Below are 25,883 nucleotides of genomic sequence, written 5' to 3'. Positions count from 1 at the left end.
GAAAGGCTTTTTTTTTTTGCTCAAAACTCTGGCTCCTTTTTGCTCAAAATTTTTATCAACTGTGATTATTACCTGCAAATTATTCACGCCACTCATTTTGTTTGTTAAACCAGCCTGTGAAATTCAGTCATCAGTCTCTTAGACTCCTCTAAAAAGTATTCATGTATTCTGCCTGTTGCTCCAGCACTCCGTGCCTTGTACAGATCATCATGGATTTGTATCCATCTGAGATTGTAAACTTCAGAGGCCTTGGCCCAGGCTGTGTGAATCTGCACATCTCTACCACCCCACCCCACTTCCATAGCAGACAGACACTAATTTTTATTACATTTCTACCACCTAAAGCTTTATACCATAATATCATACTTTTCCTGATAAAGATGAAACTTAAATTAGTATCAAACAATGCCTTGATTTTCTGTACTGTGTGCATGTGAGCTAAGTCACTTCAGTCATGTCTGACTCTTTGTAACTTTGTGGACTATAGCCCTCTAGGCTCCTCTGGGATTCTCTAGGCAAGAATACTGGAGTGGGTTGACATGCCCTTCTCCAGGAATCTACCCAACACAGGGATTGAACTCGTGTCTCCTGTGTCTCCTACACTGCAAGTATATTCTTTACCACTGAGCCACTGGGAAAGCCTGGTTCTATTCTACCTGCTATCTTTTTAGGCCAAGATCATTTTCCAAGATAAAATTACCTCAGGGGATGATGTGATTATTAAATGAATGTTCATAGACCTCTTAGCACCGTGCCTTGCATATAGTAAGTACCTGTTGTTGTCTGTTGTTGTTATAATCATTAGCCTTTGAAATAAACATTTTAAATACTTAGCATAATGATAGAAAGTTGGTTGTATGTTGAGAGCAAGCTTAAATGTGTCATAAAGTTTCAAAAACAAATTTTGAGCAAAAAGGGACCAGAGTATTTAAGCTAAAACAAAACAAAAAAACTTCTTGGACTTTTTCTAAGAGTTTTACTTCTACTTGTTGGTCATACTATAGCCACCCTCACTGTGGATTGGATATTATATGTTGAGAGCAGGCTTAAATGTGTCATAAAATTGGGCTCCCCAGCTCTGTGAGTTATGCTTTGTTGTCTCCGTCAAGTTGCTTTTTCTATCCCTGTGCTTCAGTGTTTCCATCTGTAAAATGAAATAGTACTATTACTAGATAGGGCTGGTTGTGAGACGTTAATACATGTGAAATACTGAATGTACAGCTTGTACACAGTCAGCACTTAGTAAATGTTGACTATGGTTAGAAAACTGAGAAAGAAAGAAGAATTTCTGTTTCCAATGTTCAACATTTAATTTTGTCCTAGTTTTCTGGACACTGGATGTGTAATTAACTACATCTTTCTCTCCACATGCATAGCTGACGCTTCTGGATTCCTCACCTGTGATGCCTGCTCACTCATCCCTCTACTAACACTTACTTACTTTGGATAGTTTTGGATTCAAGTCTTACTCAAATATTCTTATCTGTTAAAAATAGTAATACCCGCCTCATCAGTTTACTGAGTGTATCATAAGAGCTAATACCCAGAAAGTTCTTATCAGAGTGTTTGACACATGCAATAAATATTGTAATGACCACCTATAATTGTATTTCTTTGGATGGTAAAGCATTTCCTGCCTTTCCAACAAATCTTTTGAATAAAGGAGTTGAATCTCAGCAAAACAATCAAGTTTATCTTTGAAAAGAATCCTTGATAAGGAGGCCTCTGTACCTATCTTCTCTATTTCAGATGTTTATATTGATGACTGGTGTCGCAGGTGTGATGGTAGGTGTGATTCCTTGGATTGCAATACCCGTGATTCCCCTTAGCATCATTTTCTTCCTCCTTCGGATATATTTCTTATGGACGTATGGAGATATCAAACGCCTGGAATGTACAAGTGAGTGCCAGGGCTCTCAGGTTGGGATGGCAGTGAAGGCTGAATTCTGTTCATGACATAATTAACCAGACCCCTGAAATTCTGCATACTGTCTTCCAGAATTTTTCACTAAGTTAACATTAGGTAATTAAATATTATGGCTCCCGAGAGTCATGTGGACCTTAGGCAAATGGATCTGGTGGCAGGTCAGCTGCAAGCTTTTCATTTTAACACAGTAAGTATGAATATGAGTACCACGAGGATTGAGACTGTTTTTGTTTAGTTCATGACATGCTTCCTAACACAAAGCAGGAACTCCATAAACACTTTTCAAAAAAATAAAATGTTTCATCATATTAGAACCTAATGTAGAAGGAAACTATGAGATTTTTTTCTCCCTGAAGTTACTGGAAATTACAAAGAAAGAAAAAGCTCATGCAAAGAAAAAGAGGCATCAGGAAATACACTTCCATGTTAGAGGTGATATATCTGAAAAATACTTTCTCTCATATACTCCAAAGATGGCAAATAAACTTCAGTTGTTAAATGCTTTGCAAAGATAAGCCCTGTTATTTTTTGGATTTGCTCTTTATCATCGCCAGTATTTGGGGTGATGCCACAGTTTCTGGTCTCCCTTTCCCAAAGTTGTTCATTTAAATAGATGGCTGAAAATAATCCCCTTAGGAGGACACAGGAAAGAGATCCATTTAGTATGCATATAGTCTATTTTTCCATTCAAGTTTTATTTTATTTTTTCTTATTTATTTATTTATTTTTTATTATTATTATTATTTTTTTTTTACTTTACAATATTGTATTGGTTTTGCCATACATCACGGATGCATGGTTTGCCATGCATCTGCCATGGGTGTACACATGTTCCCCATCCTGAACCCCCCTCCCTCCTCCCTCCCCATACCATCCCTCTGGGTCATCCCAGTGCATTTTAGAATAATGGGGAACACATTTTATGATTAATTATTCCATTATGCAGGTAATCATAGAGGATGAAATAATTCAGAGATTATCTCACTATTAATTCATAAACATATTTCATCAATATTAAAACAAAAAATCATAAGGAAAGTAGAATTGCTACATATCTTTTCAAAAATGTATAAAAGGATAGTAGCCAAAAAGCAAGGAAAGATGTTTGTATCAGAAATTCCAAAGATAAATAGTTATTGCAAATTCACACTAACTTAACTTTGTGGAAAACAAGCCAAAAAGACAAGCATATTGATCCCATGGTTTTTTGTGTTTACTAAATGGGGAAAATCTCTAAATTCATCAAGATAAAGGAGTTTTGGGTTATACCGTTTGCATATTTTTTTAATAATAAACTATTGAGAGACATTTATCCTAAGTATTTGCATAAAGGATAGTGTCATTTTTATAAAAGCTATAAAAATTTCACTGTTCAAGAGAACCAGCTGACCTCCCATGAGATCTGGTCTTATGAAGTGTTTAGATGGATGGGGAGCAGTTGAGTCCAGGTGTGTGTGACGTCCTGCTCATGTGACTTGGTAGGACCTGGGGAGGCAGAAGAGGAAATGATGAGCTCCATCCAGTTTTATGATCTGAGGCCACCCATGAAACTGAGTCATTCAACAGTCTTGTTGCAAAGCAGGTCTCTGGTACATTCAAAGAGGGATTGTCCCAGAAGGAACATGTGACTGAGATTTATGCCTGGAGAATGGGCACTTCCTTTCATATGGAAATGGAAGGAAGGGTACCTCCTGAGCCTTTTTCAAGAACCAGTACAGGATTTTCTCAGTGTTTGATCTGGAGAGTCTGAGAATTTTGGCCCTATCCCTGTGAATATTGGCGTTTGTTGCAGCCTAACAGGCTGCCACAATGTTAGACAATAAATTCAACCCAACCCAAGTACTCTTTCCTCCACACCCCAGATAACCAAATATGGTGGCCAGTTGATTAGAGCTATTTAAATTTTCTCTTTAGGTGATGGGTCTGTGTCATAAATACTGCCACTGTTTTCTCTAAATAGTAACTGATAGTAAAAAAGTCACTGCTAAGGCACCAGCAAAAAGAAAGACACCCTATTGCTTTCTTCAGTTGCATAAGCTTGCTTTATCCTTGTGCTCTGAAGGACTACTGGCATCTTGAGGTTTATTTTCAGATTGAAGTGCCTAGCTGCCTCTGAAAACAGGTTAATTTTTGTCATCTGAATGACACATCTACAGCTGATTATAATTTTTTTTTTTTTTGCACATTTTTACAAAAGTAAGCACAGCAATGATAAGTCATGGAGAGGTACATAAAACTAAATGATGCTTGGCTGCCTTTCTCTAGCCAACTCTATCCATTTGGCAGTGCCTGAATGATGAAGCCATATCCAAATTCTGTCTGAAAAGGTTCTGTGATCAACTGGCAATGTCTGCCGTGGTCATCACTAGGGAAGGGTTAGCACGTGTGTCACATATATCCAGACCATGACTCCTCAAGTCTGCTATTTTAAGGGGTTCTCATGCCAGATTCCCAGGGACTTTGTTCAACTGAAGGTATTTAGTAAGATGTGCAGTCATGTCTAAGACTGTTGGATATTAGTTGAGTAAGATTTTGAAGTTTTCTGAACATAAATAGCAAAGTCTGGAGAAAAATGCATTTAGTCACACATGGACATCCTTAACCCTTCTCCTTCTGAGACAGTGCAGCTGTAACTAAAAACACAGCCTTGGGAATAAGACAGAGTTGTGTCTGACACCCAGCTCACCACTGAACAGTGAGTGCTCTTAGTCCTTCAGTCTCGGGGTCCTTATGAGGATTTCTTGAGTGAGTGCTTATAAAGTACTTGCTGGCCATTTCCAAAGGCATAGAGGCTTGAACATTAGGCAATTAGGAACATAGTAACAACTAGCAGGTCTCAGGAAGCCTGAATGATGACCTGCAACAAGAAAGTCAGCCCTGGGTCCTTGCATGCAGTTCCCCTGCCAGGGAAGATCAGCAGTCCTTGTGGGGTGTGTCCCCAAGTATTCCCAAGGTTGTGGAAAACACAGCCGTCAGTCATGTAAATAGTAAGATTACACGTGTCTGTGACTGTGGACTGATGCCATGGCTGTGACCTAATCTGCTTCAGGACAGTGAGCTCAGTGCTTCTGGGAAAAGAGGATGTTACATTGGGCAAGACAAGACCAGAGCCTTCACATTCTCTCTTCCCTGTACTAGTTAATTTTCTTTGCAGATCCTCTGTTTAACTCATCCTGGCTTCCTGCTTAGCCCTAGTGGGATTTTAAATAAGCAGGATGGTTTTTCACAGGTCAGCATTCCCTCTGGCTCACTGTAACTTTTGGGTATGAGGTGAGGTAGGTGATGGGGTGTTTGGCTTCCCTGGGGTTCAAGGCTGAGATGATACTTGGTTTCTAAAGTCAACCCCACCCTCCATCCCTGCTGGAGAGAGTCAGCTGCACTTTGATCTCCTGATGAGGGAAGCAGGTGAGGGAGGCCACGCTGACTAGTTCATTCCAGGACTCTTCCTGTGTGAACAGGCACGTCTACTTCCTCCTCAGAAGCTTTGTCTGTGATGAATAGTGTTGATGTCACAATGTTTGCTCTGGGAATGAAAGTGTGGTTCTGGTGAGTGTTCTGCACTCTCTGAAACTGGGTTCTCTGCATCAGTACACTGGCCCCGGAAATCACCTGCATCATCCCTGTGAGCACCATGTGTCCAGATGGACTGATTTTCTGGGGTCTGGTTGGACACCTGCTGGGGGTTCAGAAAAGTCTGAACAGAGCTCCCAGTCCTTCTTATCTGGACAAGGAGCTTAGTCTGTGTTCGTGTTGCTGTCTTTAATGTATAAAGTTAAAGGAAGCTAAAATAAATAAAAATCGAGGGTCACTCAATAGAATAAAGAGGCAGAATAGTGTGGATGCTGAAGTAGTACAACAGACATGCCCTTGGACAGTCAGAAGCACCAGAAAATCACTTTAGGCTCTTTGCCTGAGTTAGATTCAAGAGGAAATGTTAGATCAAGTCCTGGTTCAAATAAGGTTTTATCTTTTAAGGAATATTACAGCTGAGGGCCTCTAACAGTTAGGGTTCCTGGTCAGATGTCCCAGTCAGGAAGTAGCCCCAGGGCTGAGTGGATGGTCAGCTGGCCCCCAGCCTAGGCTGTCCTTCCCCAGCCCAGGGCTTCCCACCCCCTCTGAGCCCCAGTGTCTCACAGGAAGAAGCCTGTTCCTTCCTTGTTGGTAGAACCAGTGACACTAAGCGGAAGAAGAGGTTCTGTGTCTTTGCCTGTCTGTACCCCAGCCCGGCCCCGACACACACCTGCAGTGCCTGTGTGCCTGTCAGTAGTGGCTGAACCGACACCCACACAGGCATTAAGATGCTGGCTAAGGAGCGAGGACTTGAAAATAATTTGGAGATTTGCCCTTGATTCTTTTTTCCCATCATTTTATAAAATCTCTGTAGCCTCCTATAAGATAAATGATGTTCACTTCCCCTAAACATCCAGGTTTTACTAACAGGTCTTCTCTAGGAGATACACAGGTAACAAAGTGAAGTCAGTATTTCCTGCTGATAAAGCACAAGTTATCTATCACTCATCCAGGACAGAAGTCACAGGCTCACTATCTGACCCTGACAACAGCAGGTCACAGCCTTGTCCACAGTGGGAATGAGACCATAAGGGGTCCTCCCTTCCTGGCAGCCTGCAGCCCACCTGTTCCCTGACATGCAGGAGCCTGACCCTGGTACTCACGGTCAGTGTGCTCTTAGAGAAGATGGAAGGAAATGGATGACCAGTGATATGACACCAGACCCCAAACCCACATGAAATCATTCAAGAGAATAGCCACTAAGGCCACTGTCCGATTCTAAAAGGGTGATTATGACTGTCACAGCCACAGTGACCTCCAAACACCAGGATAGGTGTCCAGCAGGCAGTTGGTTCCTGGAATGGAAGTCAAGGCTGTTCAAAGGCTCCTTGTCTGCTGGGTCCTGTGGGCACAAGGGCGGTGCAGCACCGGGTGCTCCATGACCCACACAGAGGCTCCTGGCGCAGGTGCAGGGAGAGGCCCAGGACGGGGGAGGCTGCAGACTTTCCATTCCCCTTATTCATCTCACCCTGTACTGGGTCTGGCTCTCGTCCGAGGTTGGGGATGTACTGACTATCCCAGCCCTTAGGCTACTCATCTGAAGTGGAGACAGCACGCAGGTAGCTCATCAAAATTCAGGGTCGTGAGTACTCTCACAGAGAATTAAATTTTAAAATTCCACTAACTCAAACATTCATGAACAGTAATTTCCACCCAGAGGGATATCAGGGAAGAATAAGGAGGGAGGCCTTATTTGAGGAGAACCTTACTGAATGAGTTAGCAAAGAATTTTATTATCTAAATCTAGCTCCAGTTTGAATGTGGTCCAATATGTTTTCAAAACATATCTTTGATTTCCAGGTTGTTAAAGTGAAGCTTGCTTTAAGCAAGAGTTTGAGGGTTCTCATAGAGAAACCTCTTGAGAAATGATGCCATTTTTCCTCCCCAAGGCAGCCCGCCAGGAAGCCCCAGATGTGCCTTTTGGCAGGATGTGTGACCACAGAGCCTGGGAGGCAGTGGGTTTTCTTGCATAGAGTCTCCCTGACTTTCTCTGTTATGTGTCTTCCCCAGCTCGGAGCCCGGTATTTTCCCACTTAGCATCATCTCTTCAAGGACTGTGGAGCATCCGGGCGTACAAAGCTGAACAGAGGTTTCAGGAAGTGTTTGATGCACACCAGGATTTACACTCAGGTCTGTAAGTTTCTGGAGATGATTTCTAAGGATGGGATGTGCTGTCTTCTGAGGCCTGACCCCCCTCTCAGGTGGTCTTGCTGGCCTGCACCTCTCTCTATGCTGCCCCACGTCCCCCTCTGCACACCTACCTCCCCCACCCCTTCCTCTCAGCATCCTCTCTGTGCTCCTCTATTCCCCTGTCACACCCCTACTTTTCCCCCTTATGGCCTTGTATTGTCCAATTGTCACCACGTCCTGTGGTTTTGTCCCTTTAGGACAGCAGTCAATGAACGTATTTTTGTGGAGAGCCAGATAGTAAACATGGTAGACTTTGTGTGCTGTGCTATCTCTGTTGCAACGACTCACCTTTCATGTTGTAGCACAAAGACAGCAAATGGCCCTAGCTGTGTTCCAATAGAACTTTATTTTCAGAACCACATGGTGGATTATTCCTGGCCCCAGACTCTATAGTTTGCCAACTTTATTTTTAGAGCATGCAGAGTGGCAGGCATGATTGAGGAAAATGGTTTCCTGATTTGATGCCCACTTGATACAAAGAAATTATTTTTGTGTGTGTCAGTGAAATATTTTCCCTAGATAGTGATTTCAGAATATACTCTAGGTCTATAAAATCCTGCCTCATCTATACACTCTTTATTGCATTTTCAAGATAACGTATCATTTTGAAAGCCACGTTCAGATCCTTTTACCTGATGGTCATTTAGATACTGGCTCCCTGGAGAAGGAAATGGCAACCCACTCCAATATCCTTGCCTGGAGAATCCCATGGACAGAGGAGCCTGGCAGGCTATAGTCCATGGGGTCGCAAAGAGTTGGTCATGACTGAGTGAGTAAGCACACCTAAGATTAAACACTGTGCAGGGCCCTGTAGTAAGTGCTGAGATGCTGGAAACAGGGTGAACTGTGCTGTCTGCTGTCAGAGAGCTGGGAACTGCAGACCATATGAGAGGGCGATCTTCATATTTAGCCCCAACACTGCAGGAAACACACCAATGAGACCATTTTTCCATCTTCTTTATGACTATAATATTTCTGTTTATAACCTGTGGGTTGAAATTTTCAATGCATGCTTTCCATGAAGCCTTGGAGTGATTCCTATGTGTCCTATACATTGTCTGGTGTCAGAACCTAGCTTCCTGGATCTTCAGGCTCCTTGGATGTGTTACTTGGCTGTCCTACCTTGTGTAAAAACCTTCTGTAGCTTAACTGAGAGAAGTGTTCTCCCTTGCTCGAAGCAGCTAACATGATATTTCTACTTGTTTATTGTGGTTCACAAATCCAGAGGCTTGGTTCTTACTTTTGACCACATTTCAATGGTTCGCCGTGCGTCTGGATATCATCTGTGCCGTCTTTTTCATTGTCATTTGTTTTGGGTCCCTGATGCTGGCAAAAAGTAAGTACAGATATGAATATAACTGTTTGTGGTATAGTTATAATTTATACCTGCATTAAGTTGTTAAACTGAACATCTTGTCTGATATCATATACCCTTTGTTTCTAACGAGTTGTATTAAAATGTTTGCAGTATTTCATTCCACAGTGTGGCCAAGGAGGGAAGTTATTCGGGTCTTGATGAGACCTTCTATCCCTTTATCTTTCTTTGAATGATTGGAGGTTTACGCATCTGTAGCAAGCAGACTTCTGAACATTCTGGGTAGTGTCCTGTACTTGGGGAAGAGAGAACCAAGTTTACAATTAAGCTTTTTCTCCAGTTCAGAGCTTTAGGTTTTAGCTCTAGGTCTACTCAGATCTCTTGGTTATAGGTACCTGGTACACTGAAGTGAGAAGATGCTCTGTAAGATAGAACACTATCCTCATGACTATGTGGGTACCAGATGAGCAGATGTTGGTGTGAGTGGCATGAATTCACCATCTGTAATTACTCCATAGTAACAACACTGAATCACAGTTTTTAATAATGGACAAATGAGAGTAGTATTTTAGATTTTAAAGCAGAGACTCTTAGAACCCAGGGCCTTGTTTTTTTTTTTCTTTTTTTCTTTTTTTTTATTCCTATAGCTGTGTTGTAAAAGACTCTGATGCTGGGAGGGATTGGGGGCAGGAGGAGAAGGGGATGACAGAGGATGAGATGGCTGGATGGCATCACTGACTCGATGGACGTAAGTCTGAGTGAACTCCGGGAGCTGGTGATGGACAGGGCGGCCTGGTGTGCTGCGTTTTATGGGGTTGCAAAGAGTCGGACACAACTGAGCGACTGAACTGAACTGAACTGAACTGATAGCTGTGTTGTACGTTGAAAGTGTTGGATAATAGTTCTCAAAACCATGTGACCAAAGTTTGAATCATCCCATTATTTCTTACCTGTATGATGCTGTCAAGTTTGCCTCAATCCTCTTGGGATTAATGAACTAATAGTCTTTATGAATTCATAAATAGTGAAGGACAGGGAAGCCTGGTATGCTGAAGTCCATGGGATCACAAAGAATTGGACACGACTTAGAGACTGAACAACAGCAACATGAATTTATAATGAGGTTTCTTGTTTGTTTGCTTTTTTCCCATTGTATCATGGTCTCAATCAACACATAGTAAAAGTATAAGTAATGTACTAGCATTATATGCAAGGGATTCAAATATCATAAAGGAGTCTTTCTGATAAAAGGACAGAAGGAGCCAGGTTTGGAGTTAAGAATGGGACTGAGTTGTCTCTTCAGCAAGTTGTATTGTGAAAGTTGGACAGGCACATATAAATCAATGAAGTTTGAATACACTCTCACACCCTCCACAAAAATAAACCCAAAATGGCTTAAAGAGTTAAACATAAGACATGACAGTGTAATACTCCTGGAAGAGAATATATGCAAAACAGTCTCTGACATAAATTGTACTGATGTTTTCTTAGATCTGTCTCCCAAGGTCATAGAAATAAAAGCAAGAATAAGCAAATATTCCATCTGGAGCGTGGAACCCGCCATGCTTGCTAATTATGCCTGGGCTTCTAAGATCCGACTGGGGAGGCCTCAGTGTCTCCTCTCCTTCGGGAGAATGGAAGGACGCCTGCAGCCTACTAGAATGGATTCTGGAATTCTGCAACCAAGTTTGGGGAAGACTGTAGAACAAGGCTCATCAAACCACAGCCTGTGGACTGAATGCATACAACTTCCTGTTTCCTCGTGGCCCACAATCTAAGAGCAGTTTTTATGTTTTAAATAATTAAATTTGAAATCATTGCCTAAGTTCCTAAAAAAAAAAAAAAAGAATAAGCAAATAGGATCTAATCAAACTTACAAGCTTTTGTACAACAAAGGAAACCATAAACAAAACAAAAAGACAGCCTGAAGACTGGGAGAAAATATTTGCAAATGATATGACCTACTGTGCTTAATTTCCAAAATGTGCAAACAGCTCATATAACTCAGTAACTATCAAGCTAATTAAAAAATGGACAGAAGACTTAAATAGACATTTCTCCAAAGAAGACATACAGATAACCAATAGGCATGTGAAAAGATGTTTATCATTACTAACTATTAGAAAGATGCAAAGCAAAATTACAAAGAGGTACCACTCCATACCAGTCAGAATGGCCATCACTGAAAAGATTAAAAATAGTAAAAACTGAAGAGAATGTGGAGGAAATGGAACCCTCCCACTCTGTTGGTGGGAATGTAAATTGGTACAGTCACTATGGAAGACAGTATAGAGGTTCCTCAAAACACTAAAAATAGAGTTGTCATATGACCGAGCAGTTCCACTCCTGGGCATATATCAGAAGAAAACTATAATTCAAAAAGATATATCCATCCCTATGTTTACAGCAACACTATTCACAATAGCCATGCCATGGAAACTATCTAAATATTCGTGAGTAGATGAATGGATAGAGTAAGATGTGGTATTTATATATAATGGAATATTTCTCAACTATTAACAAGAATGAAATAATGCATTTGCAGCAGCATGGATGGACCGAGAGATTATCATACTAAGTAAAGTAAGTCAGACAGAGAAAGACATATGATAATATTTACACGTGGAATCTAAAATATGACATAATTGAACTTATCTGTGAAAGAGAACAGACTCACAGACATAGAAAACAGACTTCTGGTTGCCAAGAGTGAGATGAGGCTGGGGAGAGATGGACTGGGAACTTGGGATTAGTAGATGCAATCTATTATATATATAGAATGGATAAGTAACAAGGCCCTACTATATAGCACAGGGAACTATATTCAATATCTTCTGATAAACCATAATGGAAAAATATATGAAAACGAATGTACATATAACTGAGTCATTTTGCTAAACATTGTAACTTAACTATACTTCAATAAAATAAATTTTTTAAAAATATTGGGACTGACTTTATTCCCCTTTCTCTTCCTCATTTAGCTTTGAATCCAGGGCAGTTTGGCCTAGTGCTTTCTCTTGCCCTCACGTTCACGTGGATATTCCAGTGGTGCATCAGGCAAAGTGCTGAAGTTGAGAAAATGGTGATGTTTATCTTGATGTCCTTAGCCTTTTCTAGTCTCCTTGTTATTAAATGGCATAAAAGCAGTTCTTATGTAAAATATTAGACTTGTTATTTTTACATTGTGGGTAATAGTTTTTTTGATTCTTCCTCCTCAAAATGAATATAAAATAAAATATAGACATCTTTTTCTCAGTCTTATGTGTCCCATGTCAACAAGTTTTATATTCATCACAAGATGTCTTCAAAAATAATGTCTCTGTACCAGAAAGGCCCTGAAATCCTGGGGAGGATATAAGTTAATTTCTTAAGTACTAGTTTATTTTTGTTCCTTAATGAGTAATTCCTCATTTTTGGTAAAATTAGAATTTAAAATTTTAAAATTGGTTGTTTAATTAATTGGTATTCGCCACCCCGCCCCCCATGTTAGCATTCATTCTTGTATGTACTGAATGCCTGAATTTGCTGGTGTCGCTTCTTTTGGGCAGGATAAACTCCCTCTCAGAATGTGCTATCAGAGGTATCAAGTTATGGTTGTTAAGGAGGCCTTATTATGTAAATTATATCCTATCTTGAATATTTGCACCTTCATCTAAAGGGAGAAAAACAGTAAAAATAAAATCATTCCACTTCTATCTTCTGATAGAGTAGAAAGTTTGATCTAATTATTAAAATGAGGTTTGATGATCTTTCAGTTCTGCTTATCCATAACACATGGCCCTTCTGAAGCCACAGATTATGGGCCGATGTCCATAAATATTCTTTTCTTTGACAAAATTCTCTTGTTTTTTTATTCATGTATGAAAAGTGGATCAATAAAATCTTACCATTCATCTTTCTAATTCTTTTAGTTTTAATACCATGTTGAAGGAAGTAGCCATAAGTGAGTGTTACAAGAAAATGGCGTATTATCAAAGTCCTCCTTAGATTGCCACTTCTGTCCTTTGAAGATGATAAGACCTGAGATATTCTTAACCACATAAATGCAGATATCAAGATAAAAAGGCAAAACATCTCATTTACAGTCTCTGAGCATGCATAAACCAGACTTTCCATTCCTAACCCACGTGATGTCATATGTCTTTCAGATGGTGTCAGCAGAAAGGGTGGTTGAATATACGGAGCTTGAGAAAGAAGCACCCTGGGAATACGAGTATCGTCCGCCACTGGACTGGCCCCATGAAGGAGAGCTTACCTTTGAGAATGTGAACTTCAGGCACACCTTAGATGGGCCTCTGGTATTGAAGGACCTGACAGAATACACTGAATCAAAAGAAAAGGTTTGTTTACACCATTTGCTGCTTTAAAATCCAGATAAAGATTTAGCAACATCTGCTGTTGGCTTCCTTGTCGGTGTGTCAGGGAGACTCTATTTCTCTGTGGATGGGGATTAGATCAGTGACATTGTTGGGATTCTTTCCTGGAAACTGACCATGCACTGGGGATCTCAGCATTTCTTTCCCCGTGTCATGAGCTGCTCATGGTGATTAGTGGACTCTGGGCTCCTGATCTGGAATTTAACCTGACCTGGGATACTATATGTCAGGGGTCTGCAACCTCTGGGTTCTAATACTTGATAATCTGAGGTGGAGTTGAGATAATAATAATAATAGAAATAAACTGCACAATAAATGTAATGTGCTTGAATCATCCCGAAACCATCTCCGCCTACCTCCAGTCTGTAGAAAAATCATCTTCCACAAAACAGGTCTCTGGTGCCAAAAAGACTGGGGACCACTGTATATATGACACCTGATTACTCTTGCAGACTCTTCGAAGTCAGTCCTAGCTCCCTGTCCCTAACCCTCCAATATCACCTTCCTACATATCTTTATTCTTTGTATTTCTGAAACCTTCTCATCCTCTGTGATACCCTTCAGTTGCAGCCTCCCCCTCTGTCCTTTCATCTTTTCTGTAGACTTGTCTTCCACTCACCTACACTGAGCTGTCATACCCCTGACCTCCCATGCACAAGCTGCTTCTTTCTTTAGCACAGGTCTGGTACTTACTGGCCTGGGTAAGCTGCTTCTGGAACCACAGTGCAACCCTAGGTCCACTCCAAATAGGGGATGGTATGGCTAGCTTGGGACCATCAGAGAAGAGTCTAGAATCGTGACTCAGAGGTGAGGAACCAGAGTCCCCAGCTGGAGGCAGGGCCCAGAGACTCACTCAAAGTTGTTGAAAGCAAACTGAATGGAGCAGGGGAAGATCCATGTGGGAGACAGCAGAGGGATCCTGCCAATGTCCATGTCTTTTGGTGATGTTCCTTCCACACTCAGTTGAGGCCCTTGCCTGGGACCAGGGCAGAGTCTTAAAAAAGACAATGAACCAGAACAGACAAGGTGATAGGAAGTTCCACCTACCTCTCCAGCCTGGAGTCCTAACATACACACAACCCCTGTACTCAGGTCATGTATAGATCCCCCCAAAACACTGAATCTTCCCACTTCCAGGGTGCATGCTGACACTATACCTCAGAGACCCTTCCCTTCTATCATCTGGATGGTGGATATCTCCTCAGTTTCTCAGTCGACTTTAATTCATCTGCCTCTTTAAGCCCCTCTATGCTTCCGCAGGATCTATGTAATCTTTTAAGATAGTGTGTATAGTACATTTGTGTTCATAGCTGCCAAAATTGGAAGCAACCAAAATGTTCATGTTGAAAGTGAGTGGATAAACAAAATGTATTATATCCTTAAAATGAAATATTACTCAGCCTTAAAAGAGGAAGAAAATTCTGACCCATGAATGAACCTTGGGGACATGATATATTAAACAAGCCATATATGAATACTGTATGATTCTACTTATATGACGTTCCTACAGTAATCAAATTCATGAAGACAGGAAGTAGGATGGTCGTCTCCAGGGATGGGGGAGGAGCAATGGGGAGTTGTAGTTTAATGGGTATAAAATTTCAGTTTTTAAAGGCAAAAAAATATTCTAGAAGTTGGTTGCACAACAATGTGAATGTGCTTAACACTAAATTGTCCACTTAAAATGGTTAATCTGGCAAATTTTATGTTATGTAAATTTTACTACAGTTAAAAAAAGGTAACATCTATGGCATGCTTTATAATTTTGGGTCTGAATCTTGCAGAACTCTGAGGCTTCTTAAGATCAGGGAGCATCTTGTTGTCATCTTTGTTCCCCAGAAAGTGGCATTCTGCATGGCACACAGAGGGTGCTGGGGGACTTAACAGGTGTGAGCAACCAGTAACCAAAACACACACAAAAGACAGCTTGTAAACAACTGATTACCTAGCATGTTAAATATTTAAATAACCACTATAAAACTCTCTACCATGGACCTATCTAGTGGACTATAACCATTATTTAATGACTGATACTCTTGAGATGTGAAAGAATAATCAACTCAATATCCAAATGATCCCCAAGGAGCAGCTTCACTTAGTCACAAAAGCTGGCTCCAAATTATTTCCAGTTCCATTGTAGGTCAGAAAAGAAGGGAGGGCCGCACTCTAAGTGAGGTTAATGGAAAGACATTAATCTCAGCTATTCATAAAATCCTGTCCCTGATAGCAGTGTTTGCTTGTCAGTAGACAATGTGTCTGTCAGATTTCCCATTGTACAAAATTCTGTTAATTTGTACTAATCTTAAATTTTCTCAAAAGCCAAAAATATGAATTATCATTATATGAAACTCTGTAGTACAACTTAGGAACATAGAAGACTTGTATTCTTCCATCTTAAATTTCCCAAATCATAGGGTTACTTCAAGAAAATTAGAGATACCAAGGGAACATTTCATGCAAAGATGGGCTCGATAAAGGACAGAAATGGGGTGGACCTAACGGAAGCAGAAGATAATAAGAAAAGGTGGCAAGAATACACAGGAGAACTGTACAAAAAAGAGCTTCATGACCCAGATAATCACGATGGTGTGATCACTCACCTAGAGCCAGACACCCTGGAATGTGAAGTCAAGTGGGCCTTACTTGTAGCATCACTACAAACAAAGCTAGTGGAGAAGATGGAATTCCAGTTGAGCTATTTCAAATCCTAAAAGATGATGCTGCGAACGTGCTGCACTCAATATGCCAGCAAATTTTGAAAATTCAGCAGTGGCCACAGGATTGGAAAAGGTCAGTTTTCATTCCAATCCCAAAGAAAGGCAATGCCAAAGAATGTTCAAACTACCACACAATTGCACTCGTCTCACACGCTAGTAAAGTAATGCTCAAAATTCTCCAAGCCAGGCTTCAGCAATACGTGAACCGTGAACTTTCTGATGTTCAGCTGGTTTTAGAAAAGGCAGAGGAACCAGAGATCAAATTGCCAACATCCGCTGGATCATGGAAAAAGCAAGAGAGTTCCAGAAAAACATCTATTTCTGCTTTATTGACTATGCCAAAGCCTTTGACTGTGTGGATCACAATAAACTGGAAAATTCTAAAAGAGATGGGAATACCAGACCACCTGACCTGCCTCTTAAAGAACCTGTATGCAGGTCAGGAAGCAACAGTTAGAACTGGACATGGAACAACAGACTAGTTCCAAATAGGAAAAGCAGTACATCAAGGCTGTATATTGTCACCCTGCTTATTTAACTTATATGCAGAGTACATCATGAGAAATGCTGGGCTGGAAAAAGCACAAGCTGGAATCAAGATTGCCAGGAGAAAAATCGATAACCTCAAATGCAGATGACACCACCCTTATGGCAGAAAGTGAAGAGGAATTAAAAAGCCTCTTGATGAAAGTGAAAGTGGAGAGTGAAAAAGTTGGCTTAAAGCTCAACATTCAGAAAACTAAGATCATGGCATCTGGTCCCATCATTTCATGGGAAATAGATGGGGAAATAGTGGAAACAGTGTCAGACTTTATTTTGGGGGGCTCTAAAATCACTGCAGATGGTGATTGTAGCCATTAAATTAAAAGATGCTTACTCCTTGGAAGGAAAGTTATAACCAACCTAGAAAGCATATTGAAAAGCTGAGACATTACCTTGCCAACAAAGGTCCATCTAGTCAAGGCTATTTTTTTTCCAGTGATCATGTGTGGATGTGAAAGTTGGACTGTGAAGAAAGCTGAGTGCCAAGGAATTGATGCTTTTGAACTGTGGTGTTGGAGAAGACTCTTGAGAGTCCCTTGGACTGCAACGAGATCCAACCAGTCCATCCTAAAGGAGATCAGTCCTGGGTGTTCATTGGAAGGCCTGATGCTGAAGCTGAAACTCCAATACTTTGGCTACCTCATGCAAAAAGTTGACTCATTGGAAAAGACTCTGATACTAGGAGGGATTGGGGGCAGGAGGAGAAGGGGACGACAGAGGATAAGAAGGCTGGATGGCATCACTGACTCGATAGACGTGAGTTTGAGTGAACTCCAGGAGTGAAGGACAGGGAGGCCTGGTGTGCTGCAATTCACGGGGTAGCAAAGAGTCGGCCATGACTGAGCAACTGAAGTGAACTGAACTGAGTGTGTTCATGAAGCCATTTCACTCCATAGTTGTTAACCCCTAGTTTGCTGCTGCTGCTGCTAAGTCACTTCAGTCATGTCCGACTCTGTGCGACCCCATAGACGGCAGCCCGTCAGGCTCCCCTGTCCCTGGGATTCTCCAGGCAAGAACACTGGAGTGGGTTGCCATTTCCTTCTCCAATGTATGAAAGTGAAAAGTGAAAGTCATGTCTGATTCTTAGCGACCCCATGGACTGCAGCCTACCAGGCTTCTCCGTCCATGGGACTTTCCAGGCAAGGGTACCAGAGTGGGTTGCCATTGCCTTCTCTGAACCCCCAGTTTATACTCCTGCTTACTTGTCCCAGTCCCCATCACTTTGTGGAATTTGATTGGGAGAGGTAGCTGTGGGGGGTCGAGGAAAAGAGAGATGTGGGTGTGAGCCGGCTCAGCAGAAGTCGGGCTTTATTCTCTTTCCTCTGTTGTTCTGATTCCTGGAAGTTAGAGTTAGTATGAAAGTGTAGTAAGTACTATGCAGATTTCTTCATGGAAGAAATACTGAATAAAAATAAAGAACTAGTATAAGGTAAATGAGGCTTCCCTGGTGGCTCATTTGTAAGAATCTGCCTGCAATGCAGGAGACCCAGGTTCAATCCCTGGGTTGGGCAGATACCCTGGAGAAGGGAATGGTAACCCAGTCCAGTATTCTTGCCTGGAGAATTCCATAGGCAGAGGAGTCTGATGGGCTACAGTCCATGAGGTCACAAAAAGTTGAACATGGATGAGAGACAAACACTTTCTTTCAATTTCAAAAGGTAAATAGTACCCTAGGTTTCCTGGTTAGATTCTGGGGTGTATTTTTTATTTAGAAGATTCTGTGGTTGATTTGATCATTTTGGAGAGTCCTGGGCCATTTTAAAGCATTTTCCAGCTCTGGAGGTAGATTGAATTTGGTTGTTTTTTGTTTGTTTCTTTGCTTAGAGCTATTTCCTAGATAATTCATTTTTACAGACACTTATTAGACCTCGCTATAATGTACCAAAATATTATTTTCCTACCTTTTATCCTTGTTTACATATTATTTTCTCAGCAAGCCCTCTCCTCACTCCTAGACTGCCACCTTACCTAGGGGGTTTCCTAATTCCTTGTGACTTGGACTGTGGTACAAGCCAGCACCTGCATCTCCTGGAGCTTCTTAGAAATGCAGAGGCTCACCCAGACCTCTTGACTCAGCATCACATTTGAACAAGACCTCCCAGTAAAGTCCTTTCTTTCCCATGGGCAGTTTTTGATGAGTGATCACCTATGATTTCCAAGAAATGCCCTTTGACAATTTGAAGTGGAGCTCATGAATCATCTAAACCCCTGTTGTTACTGAGCATGTGTGCCTTTTTCACCACCTGATGGTATTAGAAATGAGTCCTGCTTCCCTAAGCAGGGCTCAAGGTCTATTTGGCCTGTTCCTCAGGCACCGTGTACCCCACTTAACTGCAAGTTTCTCTCCAAGCCCAACTGTGGGTGCTGTTTTTTCCTGCTGACAGCTGGCCCACCTGACCTCAGGTACCATCTTTATTCAATGATGTCAGCTCTTGTCCCATGCACCACATTATAGGCACCAGTATCGGCATTATACTTTAACTCTCTGGCCGTAGGATCTCTATATTAGGCCTGCAACTACACCTCTACCCACTTTCTCTCGTCTAGTTAGACAGAAGGACATGATAAGGCTTTAGGCCATCCAGGTGATAAGGAGACCATAGCAGATGGAAAAAGGTCTGGCAAACGTGGATTTGAGTCCCATGCTGCAACTAATGGGCTCTGTTATTTCAGGCAGACTAATTCACCTTATAAGCCTCAATCTTTTCTTTTGCAAAATGGTGGTGATAGGACCTTACCTCTAGGGTAGTTGTACACCTTAAACAAGATTAAAACCCGTGTATCAATTAGCATGGAGACCAGCACACAATGAATGCTTATACAAAGATAGTTGTCATTTTTATAGGTTGTAAAATGACCTTAACCACTTACACTGTGTAAAATTTTGTATGTTCTGTGAAAATGAAGGGTTGGCCATTTGCAATTATATTTATAGCTGTGGGATTTATCTACTGTGTCTGTCTCTCTGTTCAGCTTTTCATATACCTAGAGAATATAATAATAGATCTTTTATACATTTATCCACCCTCAGTTAAAAATTTCAGCCCCCTGTGAAAACCTCTTTTACAAAGGACACCACAGATGATACAAATAATATTTTAAAAAATCCAATACAGATCCTGTTGACAATGCACACAGATTGATTTTGATAGGCAAGAAAATGTATCTATTAGCTTTGTAAGATAGAAGGCTGTCATGATTTTTATAGAAGTTTAGAAAAAGATATAGGGTTGGGAGAAGTCTACATGAGAAGACAAGTAGAGTATTTTCAAAGAATTAGCCATGTGAGACAGACTTAGTGATGTATGTTAGACAGTCTTAGTGATGTGTGATAGGGTTTCAGCAGGTGGAAATGCATGTGGAAGTCCTTCTGGGATATGGAATCAGCTTAAACAAAGGCATGATGCTCTGATTCAGTGAATGAAGAACTAGACACCTTCAGAGCATTCAGGGAAATGAACTCCCGGGTGTATAAGATATTTTCATGTTCAGCCCTCAATACTACTGAATGACCCCAAGGAATCTGACTTGTGAAGATGAAGGATGGAGAGCTTAGCGGGGATGGTTTTGTAGAAGAGATGTCCCAGGGTAGAGTGAACAGGCACAGAGCTGGCCTTCAGGAGTTTAATCTGAGAAGTGAGTGCATATGCACCCCAGTGGGCAGATGTGGGAGGCAGGGAGACAGGAGTTGTTGTGCCTCCAACAAGATGTCCTGGGAAAGTGATTTCCCTTTTTTTTGAAACAAACTGGTGCTGATTGAAACAAAGCTAAAAGACTCAGGTTTGTGATGTGCTGGGAAACGAGTGGGAGCAGAAATTGGCATAGTACTTCTGGAGGGTAATTTGGAAGTACTGAAGAATATCCTTTAAAAATGTCCATACCTATTTCTCAGCAATTTCACATCTAAGAATTTATCTTAAGGGAATAATGAAGATTTCTTTTAAAGATTTCACTTCAAGGATATTTAACACACAGTTATTTATAATAGCAAAATATTAGAGACTGCCTAAATGTCCACCAAGAGGGGGTTTGATAAATAAATGATCATAAATACTATATATTATATGGCCATTAAAATAATTATTTTTTATGAAATACCTATTGAAAACAGGTTGTAATAGTATGTTCATATTAATACCATTTTGTTTAAATGAGCAACACACACATATACAAAGCCAGAAAAAAGATACATCAACATCTTAGGGATGATTTTAATAGAGTCTATGGTGATGACTAGCATGTATTCGTTTTTCAGATTCATTTGCACTAATTATGATTAAGAAAAAGATTTGCTTTGTTTTTTAAAACTTGATATAGTCTGTCACTAAGGTGATGACTTTGGGCCTTAAAATAAGAAAGTGAGCCATGACACATTGCAGAAGTAGAATCTTCAGAACTTGGCACTATGCTGGACTCAGGAAAATTCAGAAGTAAGGTGGGCCCTCGAGCCCAGGAATGAAGTAATGAGAGTAAAGTAGGGGAGTCAGAGGAAGGGGCTTTTTGCGTGGGGCATTGGGTATTGAGTTTGATGTATGAAAAGAGACCCAGCTACAAATGTCTTGTTAAGTTGGTGCATTTGTCAGAAACCAGCCTTGGCCTATTTGGAAAAAACAAAGGGGCAGCTGCAAAGCAGCTAAAATAAGACTATTTTCAAGTGTCTTTGGTATTAGTAATGTAAAACTACTGATATTGGTAATACTTTCCATAAGCAATTAGTAAAAGCCTTTGGTGACCTGGGAAAAACTTCCAGACTATAGTTTAGCTGACTGAATTGTAGAAATAGCTAAAGCTGGGTATTCTTTGAGTTGCTTCTTTCTTACTCTCCTCACTGGAGTTTGGAGCTCACAGACATTCTCACAGACACAGTCCTTGTCTGTGTTCTGATGTGTTTTGATATACACATGAGAACACCCAGAAATACAGGCATACCTGGTTTTACTGTGCTTCACAGATAGTGCTTTTTTTTTTTTTTTTTGCAAATTGAACATTTGTGGCAACCCTGAGTCAAGCACATCCATCAGCACCATTTTTCCTACAGCATTTGCTCATTTTATGTCTCTTTGTTGCATTTTGGTAATTCAATATTTCAAACTTTTTCATAATTATTATATTTCTTATGACTTGTGATCAGTGATCTTTGGTGTTACTACTACATTTTTTTTTGAAAGTTCAGGTAATGGTTAGCATTTTTTAGAAATAAAGTATTTTAAAATTAAGATATGTACACTGCTCTTTTAAGACATAATGCAGTTGCACATATAACAGGTTATAATGTTGCATAAGCATGATTTTTATATGCATGGGGAAACCAAAAATGTCATGTGAGTTGCTTTATTGTGATACTTAGTTAATTGCAGTCATCTAGAACTGAACCTGCAATATTTTCCAGGTCAGCCTGTACACAAACACATGAGCTTGGTATACATGTACTAGAGCCTGCCTATGTGCAGAAAATGGCCCACCTGTATTATATAAATTAGAACTTATCATAAAGTAGAAGGTGGCTGCAAAGATATATCAAATAAGCTACTTTTCTTACATGTAATCTCTATAAATTCTTGTTTGAACTACAATTATTGATTTTACAGATTAAGCTTTGGAAACTTGGAAATATTCAAATGAGAAAGTATGTAAAGTTCATAGCATATAATCAGTGCTCAGAACGGTTTAGTTCTTCTCTGCTTAAAGCTGTGACTTTTAAAAAATTTATTGACTGAATTAATTTATAAATGATTGAAATTATGTCTCATACCCTTCATCAGCTCCGTAGTCCTAAATAGAGATGAAACTGGGGAAGCGCCCATCAGAGAATTTGCAGTTGGATAATCTCATTGGTTGGAGGGAAAATGCTAGTTTCTACATACGTGTTTAAATGCACACAGCTAAATGTTAGTTTTTATAGTACAGTTTCATTCCTGACCAGCATTTTATTTGCATTATACTGATTCTTTGATCTTACTGTTAATGTACTTAATTTATCTCTGCTTCGGTTTTACTAACTAGACTGACATTTGACATGTATCTTTCTCAAGGTGCAATTATAACTGTTAACTGGTTAGTAAACTATCTTTTGAATAGCTTAGATGAAAGGTCCCATATAAATAGCAAATGTTGTTTGTGTTGTTGTTGACTCATCATGTGTATTTTGCCTGTTGGCTACTGTCTTTTGCAATGCTGAGACCTGAATTTTACAATTTTAAGATGTTTCCTATCTAGATAGAACATAATTAAGATATTTAGCATCAGGAAGTGATTTAATTTCTCTAAAAGAATAATTCCCCTTAAATAATAAATCCCTGAAAAAATGATTGCTTGTTCATGTATAACACTTCTGACTTGACTTGTTAACATCTCTGTAAAATTATCGCATTATTCTCAAGGTCAGAATGCACAGACAGTAAATTTACAAACAGACTTCTTATGGATCTCTTAGGAGACTGCTGTCTTTTTATTGCCAGTAGATATTAATAGATTCTGTTTTTTTAACTCTTTCTGGGGACATGGGATTTCAACTGAGGAACTTTGTCAATATCTGATATTTTTGGATCTCACAGTGTTGCGAGTGCTTCTGGTATCTAGTGGGTAGAATCCAAGGTTATTGCTAAAACTCCAATGATATATAGGACAGGCTCCCAACCCCTCAACAATGAATACTCTTTCCAACAACATCTACAGTGCCATAGTTGAAATACTAATAGACTACTCTTTATGTAAAACTTTAAAGTTCATCTTCAACAACCAAGGTTTCTCCCAGTTTTGTTTTATATTGTTAATTCTTAAACCTCCTGGATCTCTTTACAGACGGGCATTGTGGGAAGAACAGGAGCTGGAAAAAGTTCCCTCATTGCTGCGCTTTTTAGATTGTCAGAACCCATAGGCGACATTTGGATTGATAATATCTCAATAACCAGTATTGGACTTCACCATTTAAGGAAGAAAATGTCAGTTGTACCTCAGGTATGCATGTCAGAGCATTGTCACATGTTCTTTTTATAAGGCACCTTTGCTAACTTGCTTTTAATTCGATTAATTTTTTCAAAATGCATGAAAGGTTTGATCCTTTCCCTTCCAAGAGAGTATATTTTTAGCATCTGATGTTTTCAATAGATACCAGGGTTTGTTTGGTTTTTTGTTTTGTATGCATGTTATTTAATAACTTACCCAGATAGATTCTGGACCCAGACTTCCTAGGTGTCACAGTTTTATCTGCTGATAACCACGTAATACTGAGATCAAAATGATAAATAGTTGGTTTAGCATTGAAGAGGTTCCTATAAAGAAACATGAATGTTAAGTGTCTTAAAGATGAAATTTTATTGTGGGAAATAAAGATGGTTATCCCCCTGGGGTGCTTTCTGTGAAACTGTGAGGCTTTGAGAATTACAAGGTATATAGACTTTTCGGGGAAACTTTTAGAATTTAATAGACTATTGGGGGAAACTTTTAAAATTTAACCCTTAAATGATTTTAACCAGAGAGGCAGTACAGAATAGTGAGGAAAAGCACAGGATGGGAATCCCATCACTGTGCACCTCAGTTTTTAGGTTTTGATTATACCCATCTCAGGAATAACCTGATCAGTAGTTAGCAGAAATAAATGGATGTGTCTGTAAAGTTCTTTCATATCCTTGGATAAAAGGATCTAGAAATCTGCATTGTGTTATTTTTAATGCTTCTTAATACTTAAAGATTGTTAACTCAGAGGACCATTATATCTACTACTGCGGGCAGGAATCCCTTAGAAGAAATGGAGTAGCCATAATGGTCAACAAAAGAGTCCAAAATGCAGTACTTGGATGCAATCTCAAAAATGACAGAATGACCTCTGTTCATTTCCAAGGCAAACCATTCAATATCACAGTAATCCAAGTCTATACCCCAACCAGTAACACTGAAGAAGCTGAAGTTGAATGGTTCTATGAAGACCTACAAGACCTTTTAGAACTAACACCCATAAAAGATGTCCTTTTCATTATATGCGACTGGAATGCAAAAGTAGGAAGTCAAGAAACACCTGAGGTAACAGACAAATTTAGCCTTGGATTATGGAATGAAGCAGGGCAAAGGCTAATAGAGTTTCACCAAGAGAATGCACTGGTCATAGCAAACACCCTCTTCCACCAACACAAGAGAAGACTCTACACATGGACATCACCAGATGGTCAACACCGAAATCAGATTGATTATATTCTTTGCAGCCAAAGATGGAGAGGCTCTATACAGTCAGCAAAAACAAGACTGGGAGCTGACTGTGGCTCAGATCATGAACTCCTTAATACCAAATTCAGACTTAAATTGAAGAAAGTAGGGAAAAACCACTAGACCATTCAGGTATGACCTAAATCAAATTCCTTATGATTATAGAGAGGAAGTGAGAAATAGATTTAAGGGACTAGATCTGATAGAGTGCCTGATGAACTATGACGAAAGTTTGTGACATTGTACAGGAGACAGGGATCAAAGCCATCCCCATGGAAAAGAAATGCAAAAAAGCAAAATGGCTGTCTGGGGAGGCTTACAAGTAGCTGTGAAGAGAAGAGAAGTGAAAAGCAAAGGAGAAAAGGAAAGATATAAGCATCTGAATACAGAGTTCCAAAGAATAGCAAGAAGAGATAAGAAAGCCTTCCTCAGTGATCAATGCAAAGAAATAGAGAAAAACAACAAAATGGGAAAGACTAGAGATCTCTTCAAGAAAATCAGAGATACCAAAGGAACATTTCATGCAAAGATGGGCTCGATAAAGGACAGAAATGGTATGGACCTAACAGAAGCAGAAGATATTAAGAAGAGATGGCAAGAATACACAGAAGAACTGTACAAAAAAGATCTTCATGACCCAGATAATCACGATGGTGTGATCACTCACCTAGAGCCAGAAATCCTTGAATGTGAAGTCAAGTGGGCCTTAGAAAGCATCACTACGAACAAAGCTAGTGCAGGTGATGGAATTCCAATTGAGCTATTTCAAATCCTGAAAGATGATGCTGTGAAAGTGCTGCACTCAATATGCCAGCAAATCTGGAAAACTCAGCAGTGGCCACAGGACTGGAAAAGGTCAGTTTTCATTCCAATCCCAAAGAAAGGCAATGCCAAAGAATGCTCAAACTATCGCACAATTGCACTCATCTCACATGCTAGTAAAGTAATGCTCAAAATTCTCCAAGCCAGGCTTCAGCAATATGTGAACCGTGAACTTCCAGATGTTCAAGCTGGTTTTAGAAAAGGCAGAGGAACCAGAGATC

General features: G+C 40.1%; 1 protein-coding gene across 1 annotated transcript in view; it reads left to right on the top strand.

The window, feature by feature from the left end:
* Positions 1-25,883, top strand: part of LOC109566912 (ATP-binding cassette sub-family C member 4-like) — a 727,713-nt gene that overhangs the window by 676,865 nt on the left and 24,965 nt on the right. The window contains exons 28-32 of the mRNA XM_070799902.1: positions 7,508-7,627; positions 8,913-9,023; positions 11,987-12,087; positions 13,154-13,345; positions 23,443-23,598. Coding sequence (XP_070656003.1) covers positions 7,508-7,627; positions 8,913-9,023; positions 11,987-12,087; positions 13,154-13,345; positions 23,443-23,598 — 680 coding nt within the window. The remainder of the gene's footprint in view (positions 1-7,507; positions 7,628-8,912; positions 9,024-11,986; positions 12,088-13,153; positions 13,346-23,442; positions 23,599-25,883) is intronic.

Source organism: Bos indicus, chromosome 12 (genome assembly GCF_029378745.1).
Source record: "Bos indicus isolate NIAB-ARS_2022 breed Sahiwal x Tharparkar chromosome 12, NIAB-ARS_B.indTharparkar_mat_pri_1.0, whole genome shotgun sequence".
Taxonomy (NCBI): Eukaryota; Metazoa; Chordata; class Mammalia; order Artiodactyla; family Bovidae; genus Bos; species Bos indicus.
Note: the sequence above shows the minus strand (reverse complement) of the source record. Positions and strands in the feature narration are given on the sequence as shown.